This window comes from Sciurus vulgaris (genome assembly GCF_902686455.1).
Source record: "Sciurus vulgaris genome assembly, chromosome: 1".
NCBI classification, from domain to species: domain Eukaryota; kingdom Metazoa; phylum Chordata; class Mammalia; order Rodentia; family Sciuridae; genus Sciurus; species Sciurus vulgaris.
Window position 1 is genome coordinate 144007282 of NC_136461.1, and position 18816 is coordinate 144026097.

An 18816-nucleotide genomic window follows, 5' to 3' on the forward strand; every position below is an offset into this window, starting at 1 on the left:
CATTTTTAGCAAATGATCTTATTTGAGGTTATTATGTATAGAAGCCAGGTAATGGACACAAGATCTTATGAGATTTATTTTATTGAGCTGCTTTCAGGATAAAATTTGCTTCCCTTCATGTCAAGTAAACCAAATATATGACTTGTTCCATATGGTGAAGAATGGTTAACTTATAAAACATAAAACATAAAAATGACTGCCTTCTTAGTAGGACTAGGATCAAACCAGATCCTCAATTGATTTTTTTTAACACTTAATAAAAAGAAAGAAATGGGAATAAGAAAAGCTAAAATCAAAAAGAATTTGTTATATGTGTATATGTGCATAGAAAAAAGCCTGGAAGGACATATACTAAAATGTTAACAGCAGGTTTATGATGGATTATGAGTAATATTTATTTTCTTCTTTGTATTTTTGCAAGAAAAATATGTATTAGTTTTGTAATCATAAACATGTCATAGAAAAGATTTATTCAAAACAAACTTTGAATAAATCTTCTTTATTTGGTAATCAATATAGCTATCTCTACATCTTTTATAGTCCCCCCAATAATATTATATAATGAGAAATGTTTCCAGAAATGGTCTCATGAATGTTGGAAGGTTTTTAATCATTAAACATTAATTGTATTTACTTTACTCTGCAAGCCAATAAAGGTGGACTAATATAGTGTTTTGTGTTGTGAGCAGAGATGGGAGGGGAGGGGAGGATGGATGACAGACTCCAAGCAGAATCATTTGTCGAGTTTTTAAAAACTACACATGACTAAGGCTGTAGGATTGCAAGTTTGAGGACATTCTGGAAAACTTAGTGAGACCCTGTCCCAAAAAAAGGGGTGGGGCAGGGCTAAAGAGGTAGTTCAGAAGTAGAGTACTCCTGGGTTCACTCTCCAGTACCACACACACCATACACACACACACAAACAAAAGCAAAAATAAACAAATCCCCTCCAAAAACTCAAAACAACTATATATGACTGTTGTCCCTAGGTGTTCTCTGTTCCCTAGTCTTGTATTTTTCTGATATGCCTTTCATCCTCCTTCCAGAGAATCACAGCATTAGTATTATAATTAATCAGTTTACTAACATTATGATTAATCAAAGTTTACTACAGCTATGAGCTTCAAAGTGGTTTTATCATACAGCTGATTTTTAAACTCAAGCACATCATGTCACAGAGGTACTGTTATAGGAAACCCTCTCATGAGGCTCCTTAGTGAGATAGCACTGCTTGTCTGATGCTATGTAACTTGGTCACTATTGATCAAGTGCTTTAGTCCATTTCCTCCATTATAGTGCATATTCAGGAATGCTATTATTTTTAAGGATTTTATAAAGGAATTCATCATTCTATTCCCCTTTCAAATGAAAAGGCACTTCTATATGTTTAGGGTACCATTTGGCAAATGTCACACAATGAAAACTTGATCAATTTTATCTACAGAACCAAGAGCTAAGGAGTCTCTTGGGATCATCAGAGGATTTGTGCCAATGAAAGTTTAGCAAAAGGTCAGCAAGTTTACACATTTATAACTAACCACTTTTGTTGGTATCATCTACATTTTATCCCTAAAGAGTCTGGTGCTTTATTTCTAACAGCAGATATTTTCATATTTTATTTAGCAATTTTAACTTTTGCTTTTATTCAAAATACTGAATTTTAAGTTGACCATTTCATAGGTTAAGATATCATATTTATATTTCTGAAAACTTGCAGATAAATTAACTGTAAAGTTGAACAGATGTCTTTCTCTGTGAAAATTATATTAATGTGGGGCTGGGGTTATGGCTCAGTGGTAGAACACTTGCCTAGTATGTGTGAGGCACTGGGTTCAATCCTCAGCACCACATATGGATAAATAAAAATAAATGTCCATCGACAACTAAAAAAATATTTAAAAAGTTATATTAACGTAAAACACATACCCAATGATTTGGACACCAATATTAATCTGTCCCTGTATTTTGGTTTGAGACAAACAGGATTTCCATTTAGATCCATTTTCCACAGCTTCATCAGCTTGTTCAGTAAAAACTCCAAATCCTAAAATTAGAGAAGAAAAAGCAAGCCATAAATATTTCATAATTTTCAATACTTCTAGCGTGTCCATTACTGTTTTTTTAAATTACTATTTTTCATAGAGTTCTAGTTCAGTGCCAGGTACTCAGATGATGCATAATAACTAGTTTTTAAATAAAATGACATACTGGTAGTAGAAGGGACTAAAGAAGAGGCAAAAAAGTGACATCCTAACTTGGGTCACAGAACTGCTCTTGGTCATCCCTCCCTTAAGTGGCCCCAAATTTCTTAGTGAAATTTATAGAAGTTTACAGATGAAGGCAATTGGAGAGTACTGAGTAAACAGTTCATTGGCATTGAAAGAAATACACTTTGATGCCTTTTATAAAGAATTTATCAAAGGGAAAAGTGGAAAGAAAAAGATCACTTTTTATCACTCAAAGATCACTTTTATGTCTTTGTAATCTTTTTTGAGCATAGGTACTTCTTTTTAAATTGGCATCAATACTCTGGGTATAATTTTTTATATTCTATCATAAATATTTGCATGTTTTTAATGCTTACAAGAAAAGAATAATTAAGTTATTTCATGTTCTACAACTCAACTGAATGTGAGGAAAAACAGATTAATGGCACATAAGAACCAACTCTGCCAGTTTGTCTTTTTTAATGCCTCTTTCTCTCTAATTGGATTTCTTTTCCCATCCACTGTCACTTCCTTTTCCCATAGTTTTTGTCATTTGTTTTGCCTTCTCCCCTTCCTCTTTTTTAAGCAAACAAAAATTTTTTTTAGAATTCAGCTTTTTTTTTTTTAACTTTATTTTATTTAGTTTTGTAAGTGGGGCTGAGGATGGAATCCAGTGCCGCCTGCATACTAGGCAAGCGCTCCACCACTGAGCCACAATCTCAGCTCCCCGCTTTTTATTTTGGGTACTGGGGATTAAACTCAGGGGCACTTGACCACTGAGCCACATACTCAGCCCTATTTTGTATTTTTATTTAGAGGCAGGGTCTCACTGAGTTGCTTAGTACCTCGCCATTGCTGAGGCTAGCTTTGAACTCCCAATCCTCCTGTCTCAGCCTCCCGAGGCGTTGGGATTACAGGCATGCGGCTCCAGGCTCAACCCTTTTTTAAACAAATTTTTTGTCTTAACTACTATTTAATAGAAATGAAATATAGGGCTAAGGTTGTGGCTCAGTGGTAGAGTGCTCACCTAGCATGTGTGAGGCCCTGGGTTTGATCCTCAGCACCACATAAAAATAAAATAAAGATATTGTGTCACCTACACCTAAAACAAAATACTAAAAAATAGAAATGGAATATGCTTTGAGTAGTTCTTATATATGCCAAAAAGTTCTGGTTTTTATTTTAAAAATTAGATGTTTAATCTATCATGAATTATACCAAAAAGGTAATGTACTTTGGTTGTTTCCCTATCTTGGTTATTGCAAACAATGTTGCAATAACCATAGTGTAAATATGATTTCATATTCTTTGGATATATACCCAGAATTTAAGTCTGTGCTTGACCCTGAGGGATCCCAATAAATAATCTATGTGAAAATATAGGACTTATTTTTTAAAAGGCAATCCTAAATTCCCGGGCACTGTTGCTTACTGTGAGAACTGAGGCAAGTTTATGTCTTCCTCTATAAAGTGAGGATAATTGCAATAATTGTCATGGCATATACAGTGCTGGAAACAAAGCAGGTAAATCAGAAATATGTTCATTCTCTCTTTGCCTGCCCTGTTACTCCTCAATGAATTCTTTCTCTTAATTTTGGTCAACACAGAAAAAGTTGTAAGTAAGGAAGAAGAAACTTCTGACCCATTCACAAACAAGTAATTGACTTCTTTTTTTTTTCCATTTTTTTTTAATTAAAAATCATAAATTTACATAGGGCAATGTTGTTTGATTCATTCTGTTATTTTTTCCCTTCCCCCCCACCCCTCCCACCCCTCTTTTCCCTCTATACAGTCCTTCCTTCCTCCATTCTTACCACCCTCCTTATCCCTAACCCTAAACCTAACCCTAACCCTAACGCTAACCCCTCCAACCCCCCATTATATGTCCTCATCCGCTTATCAGCGAGATCATTCGTCCTTTAGTTTTTTGATATTGGCTTATAGTAATTGACTTCTTATAAGAAAGCTTTCTTCACAAACTATAACTTCAGCCCTCAGCCTTGGGCCCTAGACTATGCCCTCTGCATAGCATTTATTCAACAGTATTTAACAGAGAATTACATTGTATTACTCTTACTTTAAGAACCTCTAAGGAAGGGATTGCATTTTTTCCTACAGTGCTGAATACAATGCCCACCATCCAAAAAGTTAAGTAATTACAGTATGAGAACTTTAAATTGTTATAGATAAAAAGAGTGCTCGAGTTTTGCTAATTATTCCTCACTTGATAAATGACCCTCAACATACTCCCTGCAGTGTATGTTTATTTAAGACTAAACTAATCCTGTGCTGAAATACGATTACCCTTTGGATACGCTCTGGTTGTTCATTGCCTTCCTGTCTTTAATAAAATGCTTTCACTTTCCTGCCCTTCAATAAGTTACTAAAGGAAGCAGACACTTTTCTGGACAGTCTCTGTTTGATAAATGATCATGTCATACCATCACTTAGAGGAGTGCTGCAAAATACTGAGGAGCCAATTTGGTTCCTCTGCAGGGCTGGTGCTTAAGTTCCTGTATGGGTGTCTGCTGCATGGCAATGCTCTCTCCACCATTAATGATGACCGCTGATGAACCTGTATTTGACCAGCATGCTTCAATCTTTATTGGAAATGTCTGGCCCAACTGTCCTTACTAAATCTAAAGACAGCCATTTGTCATCCCCCTGACTGCCTGTCATCATCTGCCTGGGAAAATCTATAATTTTGGGCTTGTTCCTGACTAAACTGTAGAATGAATAAATTTATCTTTGGGCCACTCTGCTGTCAGGATCAATAATGAGCAGAGGTTGAATAAATTAGAAACTAAGAAAACATGACAGGCCATAGAAGTTGGTTCATTTGTGTCCTATAAATCAAATATTTACTTTATATAAAAGGCAAGCATGTCAAGGTTTTTATTTCCCCCATTCATTCTGAAGATTCTATACCTCATGACAAATGGTCATCAAAAAACCAATTAAATAAATCACTAATGAATCTGTGAGATGAATTTTTCAGATCATTTTATTGATTTAGCAAACTTTTTAGACATAAAAACTGTAGGTAAAGATTAATTTTTCAAGTGCTTATACATTTTTGCAAACTGAGATTTGGCTAATTTATTTAATATTGGCCCTAATGAAGTTCAAAACTCAACTTACACTCATCAAGCTACTTGCAGAAATGCAAAAGTCTTACTGTAAATCACCATTATTAATATTTCTATACATTGATGCATACCTGTTTAAAGAAGTTACAGGTAAAAAAAATGCAAAGAAATGTTAACCAAAAATACATTTAAGCTAGAACTCTGAGAGCTAAAGAAAGGAGGTTTCTAAACTGTATATTATTTAGCTTAAAACTTTTCTCTTTCCTCTTTAGTGGTTCACCTTGCCATCAGTTTTATTGGGGAGAAATAGGTTACTGGCCATAAAGTTTTCTCAGTTATTGGCCTAGTCTCTCATACTTCCTCTTCTATCCCCTTTTCCCATTTTTCTTAACAAAGAAAGAACATTGCTTTCTTCTCCCATTTTAGTCAGTTTTCTTGATCCTCACCTCTTTCTCTTGGGATCTTTTTTCTTTTTGAATTTCCATTTCTAATCTTCCTTCTCTGACTGTTATCCAAGCTCTTACCACTGCCAAACTTGACCAATACTTCTCAATTGTTCAAGGAATCTTGTTCAAATGCAGGTTCTTATTTTTTAGGTTTGGGACAGAAGCTGAGATTCTGCATTGCTGCTGCTGCTGGTCCTAGAACTCCATTTGGAGTTGTAAGAGTCTAGGCCACTGCCTTCACTTTCTCAACCATCACATATTCCTGCACACTAGCTCCACTGAAGAGACTTTGCTAACTTTATCATTGAGCCAGACCTGACCAATCATGGATTTTCCCTGTCTTAATTGTGTGGAGCATCTTACTCTGTGGACCACTTCCTTCATGGATTTGTGGTTTTACATTTCTTCAGTCTTTATGGATCCTTCATGAATGTCTGATCCATGTGGTCTCTGACCACAGACATCCCCAATATGTGAAAAGGTTGTTTTCTAAAAGTTGCTTTTTGAGAACTGAGAACAGGTCACATAAAAGACAACGCTATACCTGAAAGACTGTTGCCTGGGTCAGCCCATGGAAACAATTGAGAAAAACTATTTAATTGAGAAAAAGATTGAAGAACACATGTGTCACGACAATGCTATAGAATCTCCCCATAATTCATCGGCATTTTCCAGATCACCATAGCTCCTGTTAAGGAACAGGAGCAGGTATCCCCTGTGACAGACTTTCAGTGACCAATTCACTTGCTTCCTTTTCTATAATCTACATTTATTCCTTTCAAATGTATTGGTTTCCATTCATTGAACCACAGCAGAATGTAAAATCACAGCTAAAGAAAACCAGTTTCTTCACTTACACTTAGATCAACTTCCTCACGTAGACTCTTTACAGAAAAGAGTGCCACATGCATGTTGTTCATCCATGATGGCATTTCCATTGATCATGAAACCCATATACTAAAGACTCCCACTTTGATCTATCCTCTGAGCTGTGTTCTCATATGTCCAATTGTATACCTGATATTTTCTCTGAAATGTTTCAGAAACCTCCTAAACTGTACATGACCAAAACTCATGATTTCATACTACTGTCATGTATAATTAACAAACAAACAAACAAACAAAAATAACCTCATGATCTTCTCCATGTCTCCCAAACCTGACTCTTAGGTTCTCTATTTCCCATTGTACAAAGCCAAAGCCCAGGAATCATTCTTGACCTCCTTTTGCACATTCCCTATATCCAACTCACAAACAAGTCTTATTCACTTTACTCCTTAAACAACTCTCCAGTCTCTTTCCACCTCCACCCTATTAAGGTTTCCACCATCTCTCCTTCATCTGTTCTTTACATTGTAACTATAAAGATCTTTTCAAAATGCTAATCTCCAATTACTTTACCCATGGGCTTAAAACACTTGAAGTGACTTCCCTGTTCTTAGGATAAAAACCTATGCAACCTTCTACCCATCAGCCTTTGTACGCAGTGCCATCTTCACTCTCACCTTCCCATTCCTCATATTTACCATGCTTCCACCTTCTTCAGAGTCTCTGCATATGCTATTTCTTTCGCCTGTAAGTCCTCTCCTCATAGAGCCAGCTCAGGTATCCCTTCTCAGGGAAGCCTTCAGTGACCTCCATAACTAGGGTGTATGTTACCCATTATAGGCTTTCAGAGCCACCTACTTCTCTTTATGATACTCAAGCAATTTTACTTTGGTTTTCAGGATTACATGGTTAATGTTTTTCTTCTTCATGCAGAGTTCCTCAGGGCCAGGTATTATATCTGTTTTCTGCTCATTATTATTTCCCCCATTGTCTAGCAAGTGCTGCCAGGAAGCAGTTATTTTCAATGAATGGATAAGAAGAGACTAATGGATAGAAGAGCGGAGAGTCTGATGTTAGAATCAGAACAGGAGTTATAAGGCAGAAATAAGATGATACTGTTTTTGAAAAACTGTTAATTAGAAGGGCTGCAGACATGAAAAAAGGAGGAAACACAGAATTGATCTTTTCTTCTATTTCCTTCTCTACATACACACTCCCTTTCTATATACTTCTAGAAGTCCCTGCTCTAGAGCAGTTTTAGACTAGCATCAGCTTTGCAGAGATGAGTGTAGGGTTAGATCACAGAGTAAGGTGTCCCCGACAACTGAAGGTCTAGAGAATGAGAAGAGGGAAGGAAATGATATTCCTATAAGAAGGGACAGAAATCACTTGGCCACCTAACTTCTTACAGGTCTATCTTCTGTGCCTGGCTACTAATGCAGGCATTTCCCTGTGGTTCTTGGACACTAAATTAGCTAAGGTATGGTCATTATTGGAGGCTGCCTATTTCCTAGTGACACAATTCACTCTTCTTTTTCTTTTATTTCTATGGGGCTCAATGATTTTAGTTGTCTGATATAGTACTTTTTCCTTGCTATATGTGTTCCTTTAAAATTTTTGGAAATATCTTTTCTTTTTCACTGCTTAAGCCAGAATCTGACTGGAAGATTCAGTTATGTAATCATTCTAAGAGACCATTATTTCAAATTTTTTTCTTATAGCCAACACTTAAAAATGAGTTTTTCATGACAAAAAACTTTGTAAATACAAATCACTTAACAGTTTATAAGACTTCACAAAAATCCATATATAAAATTGACTAGTAGGACTTTTCTTATTACTGGGAAATCTATTATAACATTTAATAAATATGCACACATGACCAAACTAAACCAAATAAAAAAGAACATCTCAAAAAAAATTTAATAAAATGAGAATGAATGACTAAAGTAGCTTTTTATTGTATATTTGAATAATGACTTTAAATTTTGAAGTTTTATTTTTGGAGATGATAGTGAAGTATCTGCAAAAGCAATGATTTTAATGTTATACTTTGCTATGTAAGAATGACAGTTATATATATATATATTTGTGTGTGTGTGTGTGTGTGTGTGATGTTGGGGATAAAATGCAGGACTTTTTGCGTGCTAGGCAAGCACTCTACCGCTACACCACTACACCCCCAGTCTTATTTCATATATTTTCTATAGGTGTATTTGAGGAACCTACTGATGTTCATGTAAAAGCAGCTGCTCTAAGTGCTAAAACCTTAGGTAATTATAGTGGTTTTGTTAGGATTCTCTAATGATGTCCAGTCTTTTTCCCCGTGGCACAAAGCTGTCTATTGCTGATGTCTTTTAAGATGGATGTCAGTGACCTTATGTATGGCATGAGAATTTCTCCCTCATGGTATAGGGTTTGATGCCAAGTGGGTTTGGGTCAACTTAAATGAACCAAAAAAAAAAAAAAAAAAAGAAAGAAAGAAAGAAAAGAAAAGGAAAATTTAAAGTCCTCAAATAGAGATATTGACCTTAGAATACATACAAAGAAACAAGTTACTATTTTGATATTTTGATGCTGGGTTTCAACAGTTTGTCCTTTGATTAAGCCTTCAGAGGATGACTTAAAATTAATCACAAAAGCACTTTCTGATGTGTTCTGGGCAGTGTCTATATTCAGATTCCTAATAAGTTATGCCTGGGCATTTTTAATTGTTTGTGTTTTCACACTGGAAGTAAAAGGGTTTGGAATTTTATACTCAATCCCTGGATATCCTCTACAGGAGGAAAAAGCAACTCTTGGCATATTCCAACCACTTGAACTTACAGAATAGTTTGTATTTTTTCCCTAGATAGTTGACTATTTTTGTTATCTTATTCATTCATTCTATAAACATGTAGTAGATGCCTACTATATTCCAGGTACTGGATAGCACACTTGTATTAATCCTGAAGTCAATAAATCAAAATTCTTTGTGCTTCCAGTCTGATGGGGGATACAATAATATAAAATATCAGAATCATATTAACCAGATATCTTTACCAACTATTCATTCTTTTTTATATTAGGTGTTAAAAAATTATAGTAGTATGGGCTGGAGGTATAGCTTAGTGACAGAGTGCTTAGCATGTTCAAGGCCCTGGATTTGATCCCCAGCACTGCCAAAAATAAAAAGTAAAATAAATAAATAAATAAATAAAAAGTTGCACTCAATGCGTTTTTTAAAAAATGTCAAATAAGTCTGTAATGCAATAAAACCTAAGAGTACCTTAGGGCTTATGACAAATCAACTTCCAACTCAGCAGGTTTTACACAAATTTACCTCTTTTTTGCTAAATAACAACAGCTATTTATTGGTTTTAAATCTTACATATTTATCTACCGAATTCCTACTGTGGAAGATGGTGATTTAATAGTCACAAGTACCACCTCCAATTCCTACTACACTTCTTTTGTCTCATTGCGTCAATAGAATTACATATCAATAGAAAAGTTTACTAATACTCAGTGACTATACTATAAAACGGTACTATAAAACTAATATCCACTAACTGTAGTCTAAAGCTCACAACTTTACAGCTAAATATTGTTCACAGCTAAATTACATACTACATCATGATTACTTATTTTTTGTACAGTTAAAAAATGCTTAATTATTCATTCAGTTTTTCTCTGTGCTTGTGACCAGTTCAGCCTGTTAAGGCAGGGGCTGGTTGCCCTAGAGTCTAATATACAGCTGCTGTCCTAGGACTTCTCTTTAACTTCCCTCTGGGAATTTCCTTAGACTTTTCTCCTTTTCCTAGATACATGCCTTCCTTTTTCCTAGTTAACTCTCCTCTTTAGGTAGAACACATTTTCCAAGAGCTGCCTGAGAAAGGGCATGTAAGATATAAATTTTTTTGAGAACACGCATGCTTAATACTTAATAGTTTTATACTTAATAGTTGATTGAAAATTTAATGAGTATAAAAACCTTAGGTTGAGAATATTTTCCCCTCAAAATTTTTTTTTTTTTTTTTTTTTTTTTTGTGGTGCTGGGGATCAAACCCAGGGCTTGTGTTTGCAAGGTGAGCACTCTACCGACTGAGCTATCTCCCCAGCCCCTCCCTCAAATTTTTGAAGGTATTGTTCTACTATCTTCCATATTGAAAGTCGGACAACTCTAATCCATTTGATTTTTGATTCTTTGTATTATGATCCTCTTTTTCTCTGTAGAAATCTTTAGGATATTCTTTCTCCTTTCTCCTGGTGTCCCCCAAATTTTAAGGATGAACCTTTGTGAGGGTCAGTTTTCATCCAGTGTGCTGGGCATTTTCGGAGACAGTTTCATTCTGCAAGTTTTTGTTGTTTGGTTCTGATAATTTTTAAATATTATTTTTAAATCAACTATTGAATTATCATTTACATGCAACAAAGTCATTCACTTAAATGACCAAACATATACATTTATGTGACAATCACTATAATCAAGATACAGAACATTTCAATCATCCCTAAATATTCACTCATGGTCTTTTCCAAAGTCTTCCCCATTCCCTTGATTAAGCAACCAATGACTTCCTATGTGTTACTGTATACATTTGCTTTTATTTTTCAAGAGTTTAGTGTGAGGGCTGGGGATGTGGCTCAGTGTTAGAGTGTTTGCCTGACATGTATGAGGCCCTGAGTTTGATCTTTAGCAATAAAAAAAGAAAAAAGTTTTTAAAAAATGGTATATAAAATATGTAAGTTTTACATATTACACACAGTATATAATAAGAGTTTAGTATGTACTCTTTCTGTGTCTGGCTTATTTAACTTATGTTTACAGTGACACAGATACATCAATGTTTATAGCAGCTTAATTCACAATAGCTAGATTGTGGAATCAACCGAGATGCCCTTCAATAGATGAATGGATAAAGAAACAATGGTATATATACACAATGGAATATTATTCAGCCATAAAGAAGAATAAAATTATGGCATGTGCAGATAAATGGATGAGTTGGAGAATATCCTACTAAGTGAAATAAGCCAATCCCCAAAAACCAAAGGTTGAATGATTTCTCTGATAAGTAGATGATGATACATAAGGCACAGGGAGGCAAGAATGGAGGAAGGATGGATTGTATAGAGGAAAATGAGGAGTGGGGAGGCGGTGGAGGGAAGGAAAGATAATAGAATGAGACAAACATCATTACTCTATGTACATGTATGATTATGCAAATGGTGCAACTCTACTTCGTGTACAACCAGAGAAACGAAAGTTGCACCCCATTTGTGTGTAATGAATTTAAAAAAAAAATTGTCTTTTTAAAAAAAAATTATTGTGTGCATCACTAGTTTGTTCCTTTCTAATGCAGAGTACTATTCCATTGTATGGAATACGGATAATCTATTCCCCATTTGAAGGAAATTTGATTGTTTCCAATATTGAAAATACAGTTACTATACCGGTTTGCTACAGGTATGTGTATGGATGCAGGTTTGGATTCCACTGGAGTGTTTAAATGCCTAAGAGTGGGATTGGTGGGTCAAATGGTTAGTCCATGTTTACCTTTCTAAGAAACCATCAAACTGTTTTCCAGTGATGTTGTTGTACCATTTTACATATCCTCAGCAGGTGAGAGTTTCATTTGCTTCGCCTCCTCATTTACAATTGATACTGTCAGCCCCTTTGATGCTAGTCATTTTACTGGATGTACAGTGGTACCACATTTTGATTTTAGTGTACATTTTACTGAAGAATAATTATACTGAGCATCTTTTCTTGTGTTATTGATCACTGATATATGTCCTTTTATAAAGTTACTGTTGAAAATTTTGGTCCATTTTAAATACATTAGCTGTATTCTTGCTAAAGAATTCTAAGAGTTCTTTATGTATACTAGAAACAAAATTTTAGATATATTTATTGCTAATATTTTCTCTCAGTCTGTGGTTTACCACTTCATTAATGATATCTTCCAAAGAGAAAAACTTTTCAAAGAAAAAATTTCATGAAGCCCAGTTTATCAGTTATTATGCATCATGCTTTTTTAATACCTAAACTCTTTCTCTAATCCATTTTTTTCTAGGAGTTTATATTTTAGCAGTTAAATTTAGATATGATCCATTTTGAGTAAATTTTTGTATATGATGTAAAGGCTGAGATTTTATTTTTTTATTTCTTTTTTAAAGTGAACAAGGCTTTTTTTAAATTAATTTTTGGATGAATTGATAGAGTAAAACATACTCCACCTGACTGTGTCCCTTTATAATATGAGTCTAAAATAAATATCACTTAAATTTTTATCTGGGCAATACAGTGAGGAGTTCTTAGAAATAATAAAGTAAGACTCACTAATGTAACAAGATTACATACAGTTGTATCAAAAGAGAAAAAAAAATCAGTGCTTTGTAACTAAGTTTGAGGTTAGAATATTTCACCTGCTTCAAATAACATTTCAATCATAACAGATTCAGAAGAAAAGAACTCAAGAAGGAAGCATTACAAAATAATAATTATAATAATAAGTATAATAATCATTACTTTGAATCAAATTTAAGAATCAATTTCTTTCTCCAAAGAAATAAGAGTCCATGTCTCCAAATGAACCCAGGCTTCTAATTCTGGAAAGATAGCTGTAAAAACTTTATAAAAACCTCTTCTCAGTGCTAACTACATACTGTATTTGGATAAGAATTTTTTACTGCCAAAAATTTCTTGCCATGTTATTTTAATGTCAACAAAGTTCGGTTGCCAGACTTGTCATTGTAACTGTGACAGTTAGATCTTATTATAATCAATACATCTGATAGTTATTTGCTAAGAGTAATAGAATGATACACACACACACACACACATATAATTAACTAAAATAATACTTCTGCAAATTTTCATAAGAATTCTATTAATACTGAGAATACACTCAAGGGGTTTGGGAAATAAACCCCTTTTACTTTCATTTCTAATCTATTTAAGCCTAATAACCAAATTTATAAGTTCTGCCACAGTTTGAACTTCATAGTATTTCTCAATTTTCTTCTTGAGCTCTGCACTGCCCTGAAAACTTATCCACTAATGGGTCCAGTAAGCATAAACAATGGAATCATATGTTACCTATATTTAATACAAATAAAGTACAATATATAGTCAACATTGTATCACTAAAATTGTCAAGCTCTACATGAAAGGCTTAAAAAAACCCTGATACTATTTTATTTAACAGGTAACACATAGTTGCCATAAAGCAAAGTTTATATATTTAGTTTTCTCATATCCTAATGTATTTCCACAACCCTTTAAGTTTACAATTTTACAGATATTTTTTCATCAATAAGGCCAGATATATAAGATTTTGTTTTATAGGTAACTAAAGGCTTTAAGAGGACTTAGACTATAAATCTGTAATTTGATCTTGTAAAGATTTTTATTTGTGAAATATGTATATATAGAACTAATCAGATTTTCTATCTCTTCCTGAGGCAGTTTTGGCAATTTGCTTGCGTCTTTCAAGAAATTTATTTTATCCAAGTTGTCAACCTTATTGGCATAGAGTTCTTCACAAAATGTCCTTATTATCCTTTTAAGTGTAGAGATATCTTTTTCATTCCTAATATTGTTAATTTGTGGCTTGTTTTCTTAATCAGCCTAGCTAGAAGTTAATTGATTTTATTTATATTTTCAAAGAACCAGCTTTTAATTTTTCTCTAATGGTTATCTATTTCATTAATTTTTGCTGTATTAATATTTGTGAGTAAATTCAAATTTTACTTACTTTGAATTTAGTTTGCATTTATCTTTCTTGCTCCTTCCGCCCTGCTTCCCCCACCACGTCCCCCACCCCCCCGGCCAGTACTGGGTATTGAACCCAGCGGTGCTTTACCACTAACCTACATTTCCAGTCTTTTTTAACTTTATTTTGAGACAGCGTCTTGCCTTGTTGCCCAGGCTGCCCTGCAACTTGCAATCCTCCTCTCAGTGTCCTGAGTTGCTGAGATTTCAGGTGTGTGTCACTACAGTTAGCTTTTTGCTTCTTGAGATGGATGCTTACATCGTGGTTGTTTTTTTTTTTTTTTTTTTTTTTTTTTTTTAATCTACTGTAAACATTCAAAAGCTATAAATTTCTTTCTACTTTACCACATTCCACAAATTTTCAAATGTTTTCTTTTCATTTACATTTAGCTCACATATTATCTAGTTTCCCTTGTGATTCCTTCTTTGACCCAGAGGTTATTTAAAATTGTATTTTAAAATTTCCAAATATGTGACAAATGTTGTTTTAGTATTCTAAGTCTCTTGCTTATAAATTTTAGAATCAACTGGAGATTTTAAAGATAGCCTTTTGAGATTTTACAGATAACCTTTTTTGCTGGGCACTGTGGCACACACCTATAATCCTAGCAACTCAGGAGGCTGAGGCAGGAGGATTTTAAGTTCAAAAGTCAACCTCAGCAATTTAGTGAAGCCCTAAGCAATTTAGTGAGACACTGTTTTAAAACAAAATACAAAGAAAAGGGCTAGAGATGTGGCTTAGTTGTTAAGTGCCCCTGGATTCACTCCCTGGTACCAAAAAAAAAAAAAAAAAAAAAAAAAGATAACCTTTTTTATTCCTAATTTCATTCCATTGTGGTCAAACAACATACTCTGTATAATTTCACTTCTTTAAAGTTATTGTGATTTGCTCTGTAGTTCAGAATATGGGCTATCTCGGTGAACACTTCCATTCCTATTAGATGGAGTGTTGCATAATGACAAACTTTAGATCAAGATGCTTGGTTGTGCTGTACCAAGTTGTTTCAATCCTTACTGGTTTGCCATCTGTTTGTTCTATCAGCTACTAAGAGGGAGTGTTGAAATCTGTTATAATTTGGATTTGTCTATTTCTCCTTTTACTTCCGTCATTTTTTCATTCAGTTTGAAACTCTGTTATTAGGAGCATAAACATTTAAGAATTGCTACATCTACTTGATGGATTGGCATTTTTTATCATTAAAGATTTTCCTTATTTCCTGTTTCTTGTTCTAAAGTCTATTTGTCTTATATTAATATAGTCACTACAGCCTTCTTTGTTTTGTGTTTCTATTATATATTTTCTATAATCTTACTTTTAATTTAAAACAATCTCTAAATAAGCACAGTTTGCCTTCAAATAATAGGATACTACTTCACATATAGAAACTTAATAATAGCATACCATCATTTTTTCCACCTGTGGTACGGGTTTTTTTTTTTGTTTTTTTTTTTGGTGGTGGTACTGGGGAATCGAACCCAGGGCCTTGTGCTTGCAAGGCAAAGCACTCTACCAACTGAGCTATCTCCCCAGCCCCCCTAGGGTATTGTTATGTACATTGTATTACATATATTGTATTGTCATTAAATGTACATTATTGTATATTGTCATTACATATATCAAACTCCATGATAAATGTTTATTTTCACTTTCAACAATTACCTGTTTAAGAAAATATGAAAAATCTTTTATATTTGCTCTACATCTGCATTTTCGACATTCCATTCCCTTGTTTACATGAAAAGCTCCTCCATCTATTACCATATTTTTCTTCAGTGTGAAAAACTTGCTTTAACCTTTTATAGTGCAGGTCTTCCAGGGACAAATTCTCTCAGGTTTATTTTTCTGAGAACAATGTTTTGCCTTTCTTTGTAAAAGAAGAGTTTCTCTGGATATATAATTCTAAGTTGATGGGGTTTTTTTGTTTGTTAGCACTTGAAAGATGTTCCATTGTCTTTTGGCTCACATTGCTTTTAACAAAAATAAGTTATGTTGCTTTTGCTTTTATTTTTATTTTTGCAGTGCTGGGAATCAAACTGAGGGCCTCCTGAATGCTAGGCAAGCACTCTACCACTAAGCCACATCCCCAGCCCTGTCTATAATTCTTATCTTTCCTTGTACATAAAATATCTGGTTGCTTTTAAGATATTCTTATAATCAATTGACTGTTTGCAATTTTACGATGGTGCACCTTGGTGTAATTTTCTTTGGGATTGTCCTGCTTGGGTTTTGTTGAGTCTCATGTATCTAGAAATTATACTTTTCTCAAATTTGAAGATTTGGGGGGCATTATTTCTTTCCTGTTGCTTTTGATGTTGTTTGGTTCTTATAACCATTTGTTTTAATGTGTATGATTCAATGATTTTTAGCATATTCACAGAGTTGAACAACCATTAGCACAATCAACTTTTAGAACATTGTCATTACTTAAAAAAAAAAAACCCTGTACTCATTAATATCACCTCCTATCTTCTCCCAACCTTCCAACCCTAGGCAATCAATAATCTACTTGTTTTCATAAATTCATCTGTAATGAACATCTCATATAAATGAAATCATACCATATGTGGTCTTTTGTATCTGTCCTCTTTCATAATGTTTTCAATGCTCATTCATGTTGTAGTATGAACCAGTATTTAATTCCTTTTAGTTGCCAAGTATTATTCTATTGTATGGACAAACACATTTTTTAATCTATTCATCAGTTGATGGAAATTTGAACTGTTTTCATTTTTTGGCCAATATGAATACTATGAATGTTCATGTACAAGCTTTTGTGTGGACATATTTTCTTTTCTTTTCATGTATATCTAGAAGTGGTATTTTGTGTCATATGATAAATCTGTGTTTAACATTTTAAGGAAGCACCAAACTGTTTCCCAAAGCAATATAGTCATTTTACATTACCCTTCGAAATATATGAGAATTCTAATTTCTCCACATATTTGCAACTTTTTTTTTTTTTTTTTTTTTTTTTTTTTTTTTTTGCGGTACCGGGGATCGAACTCAGGGCCTTGTGCTTGCGAGGCAAGCACTCTACCAGCTGAGCTATCTCCCCAGCCCTGCAACACTTTTTATTATCTATTATTAATAGTAGTAGTCATAGTAGTAGTAGTAATAGTAGCATTTATAGCCATATCAGTGGGTGAGGTGATATCTCATTGTGGAATTTTTCCCCATTTTTATTGTGGGAAAATACACATAACATAAAAATTTATCATCTTATCCATTTTAAATGTATAGTTCAGTGGTGTTTAATACATTCATAATGTTTTGCAACCATCACTACCATCTATCTCATCTGAAACTCATATCCATTATACAATAACTCTCCATTCCCCCTGCTGAGCCTCCCTGAGCCCTTCACAACCATCTTACTTCTTTCGTTTTTTAAGTAATGGGATTCCACTATGTTGCCCAGACTATCTTTGAACTCCTGGCCTCAAGTGATCCTTCTGCTTCTCAGCCTCCTGAGTAGCTGGGACTACAGGTGCATGCTACCATGCCTGACCATCCTATTTTCTCTATGATTTTAAGTAATCATGTAAGTGGAATTGAAAAGTATTTGAGTTTTTTTTTTTTTTTTTTTTTGACTGGAGTATTTAACACAGTGTCTTCAAAGTTCATCTGAATGGTATTGATTAGCCTTTCCTTAACAACTAATGATGTTGAGTATCTTTTTGCATGAGTATTGGTCACTTGCATATCTTCTTGGTAGAAATATCTTTTCAAGTCCTTTGACCATTTTAAAATTGGATTGTTTGCTTATTTGCTATTGAGCTGTAAGAGTTCTTTAAATATTCCAGTTCCAAGTCTATTATTAGACTCGGCATTTACAAATATTTTCTTCTTGTCTGTGACTTGTCTTTTTCAGCTTTTCAACAATACCGTTTGAGACACAAAAGTTTTTAGTTATTAAAGTCCAGTATATCTATTTGGGTGTTTTTTTATTTTTTGGTTATTCTTTTGTTGTCATACCTAAGAAGTCTTTGTCTAGTTCAAGGTCATAAAGATTTATCTTAGGGCTGGGAATGTAGCTCAATAGTAGAATGCCTGCCTAGCTTCCTTGTATAAGGATCTTGGTTTGATCTCCAGTACCACCATTATGACAAGAATTTTTATCTCTACATTTTTCTGTAAGAGTTTTATAGTTTTAGTTATTACATTATGAATTAATTTTTATCTGTAATATAAGGAAGGAATCTGGTTTGATGCTTTTGCATGTGGCTATCCAATTATCTAAGCACCATTTGTTGAAAAGACTATTTCCCCCACTGGATCATTTTGGCACTCTGGTCAAAAATCAGTTGACCACAAATATGAGGGCTTATTTCTCAATTCCCAATCCCATTCCACTGAATAATTATGAGTACACTTAATGTATGTACTCATGACAGTGTTATACTTTCTTGGTAACTATACATTCGTAGTAAATTTTGGATAGGAAAGTGTGAATCCTCCAGTTTTTTTTTTTTTTTTTTTTTTTTTT

At 33.9% G+C, this 18816-nt stretch overlaps 1 protein-coding gene across 5 annotated transcripts in view; it reads right to left on the minus strand.

The window, feature by feature from the left end:
• The window catches only part of PPP1R42 (protein phosphatase 1 regulatory subunit 42), a 54607-nt gene that overhangs the window by 18030 nt on the left and 17761 nt on the right, over nt 1–18816 (minus strand). For all 5 annotated transcript variants that reach the window (XR_013757807.1, XM_079104671.1, XM_079104668.1 and 2 more), the window contains one exon: nt 1927–2044. Coding sequence is in view for 4 of the 5 variants with exons in the window: in XM_079104671.1 (XP_078960797.1) it covers nt 1927–2044 (118 nt within the window). In the remaining variant the exon portion in view is untranslated. The remainder of the gene's footprint in view (nt 1–1926; nt 2045–18816) is intronic.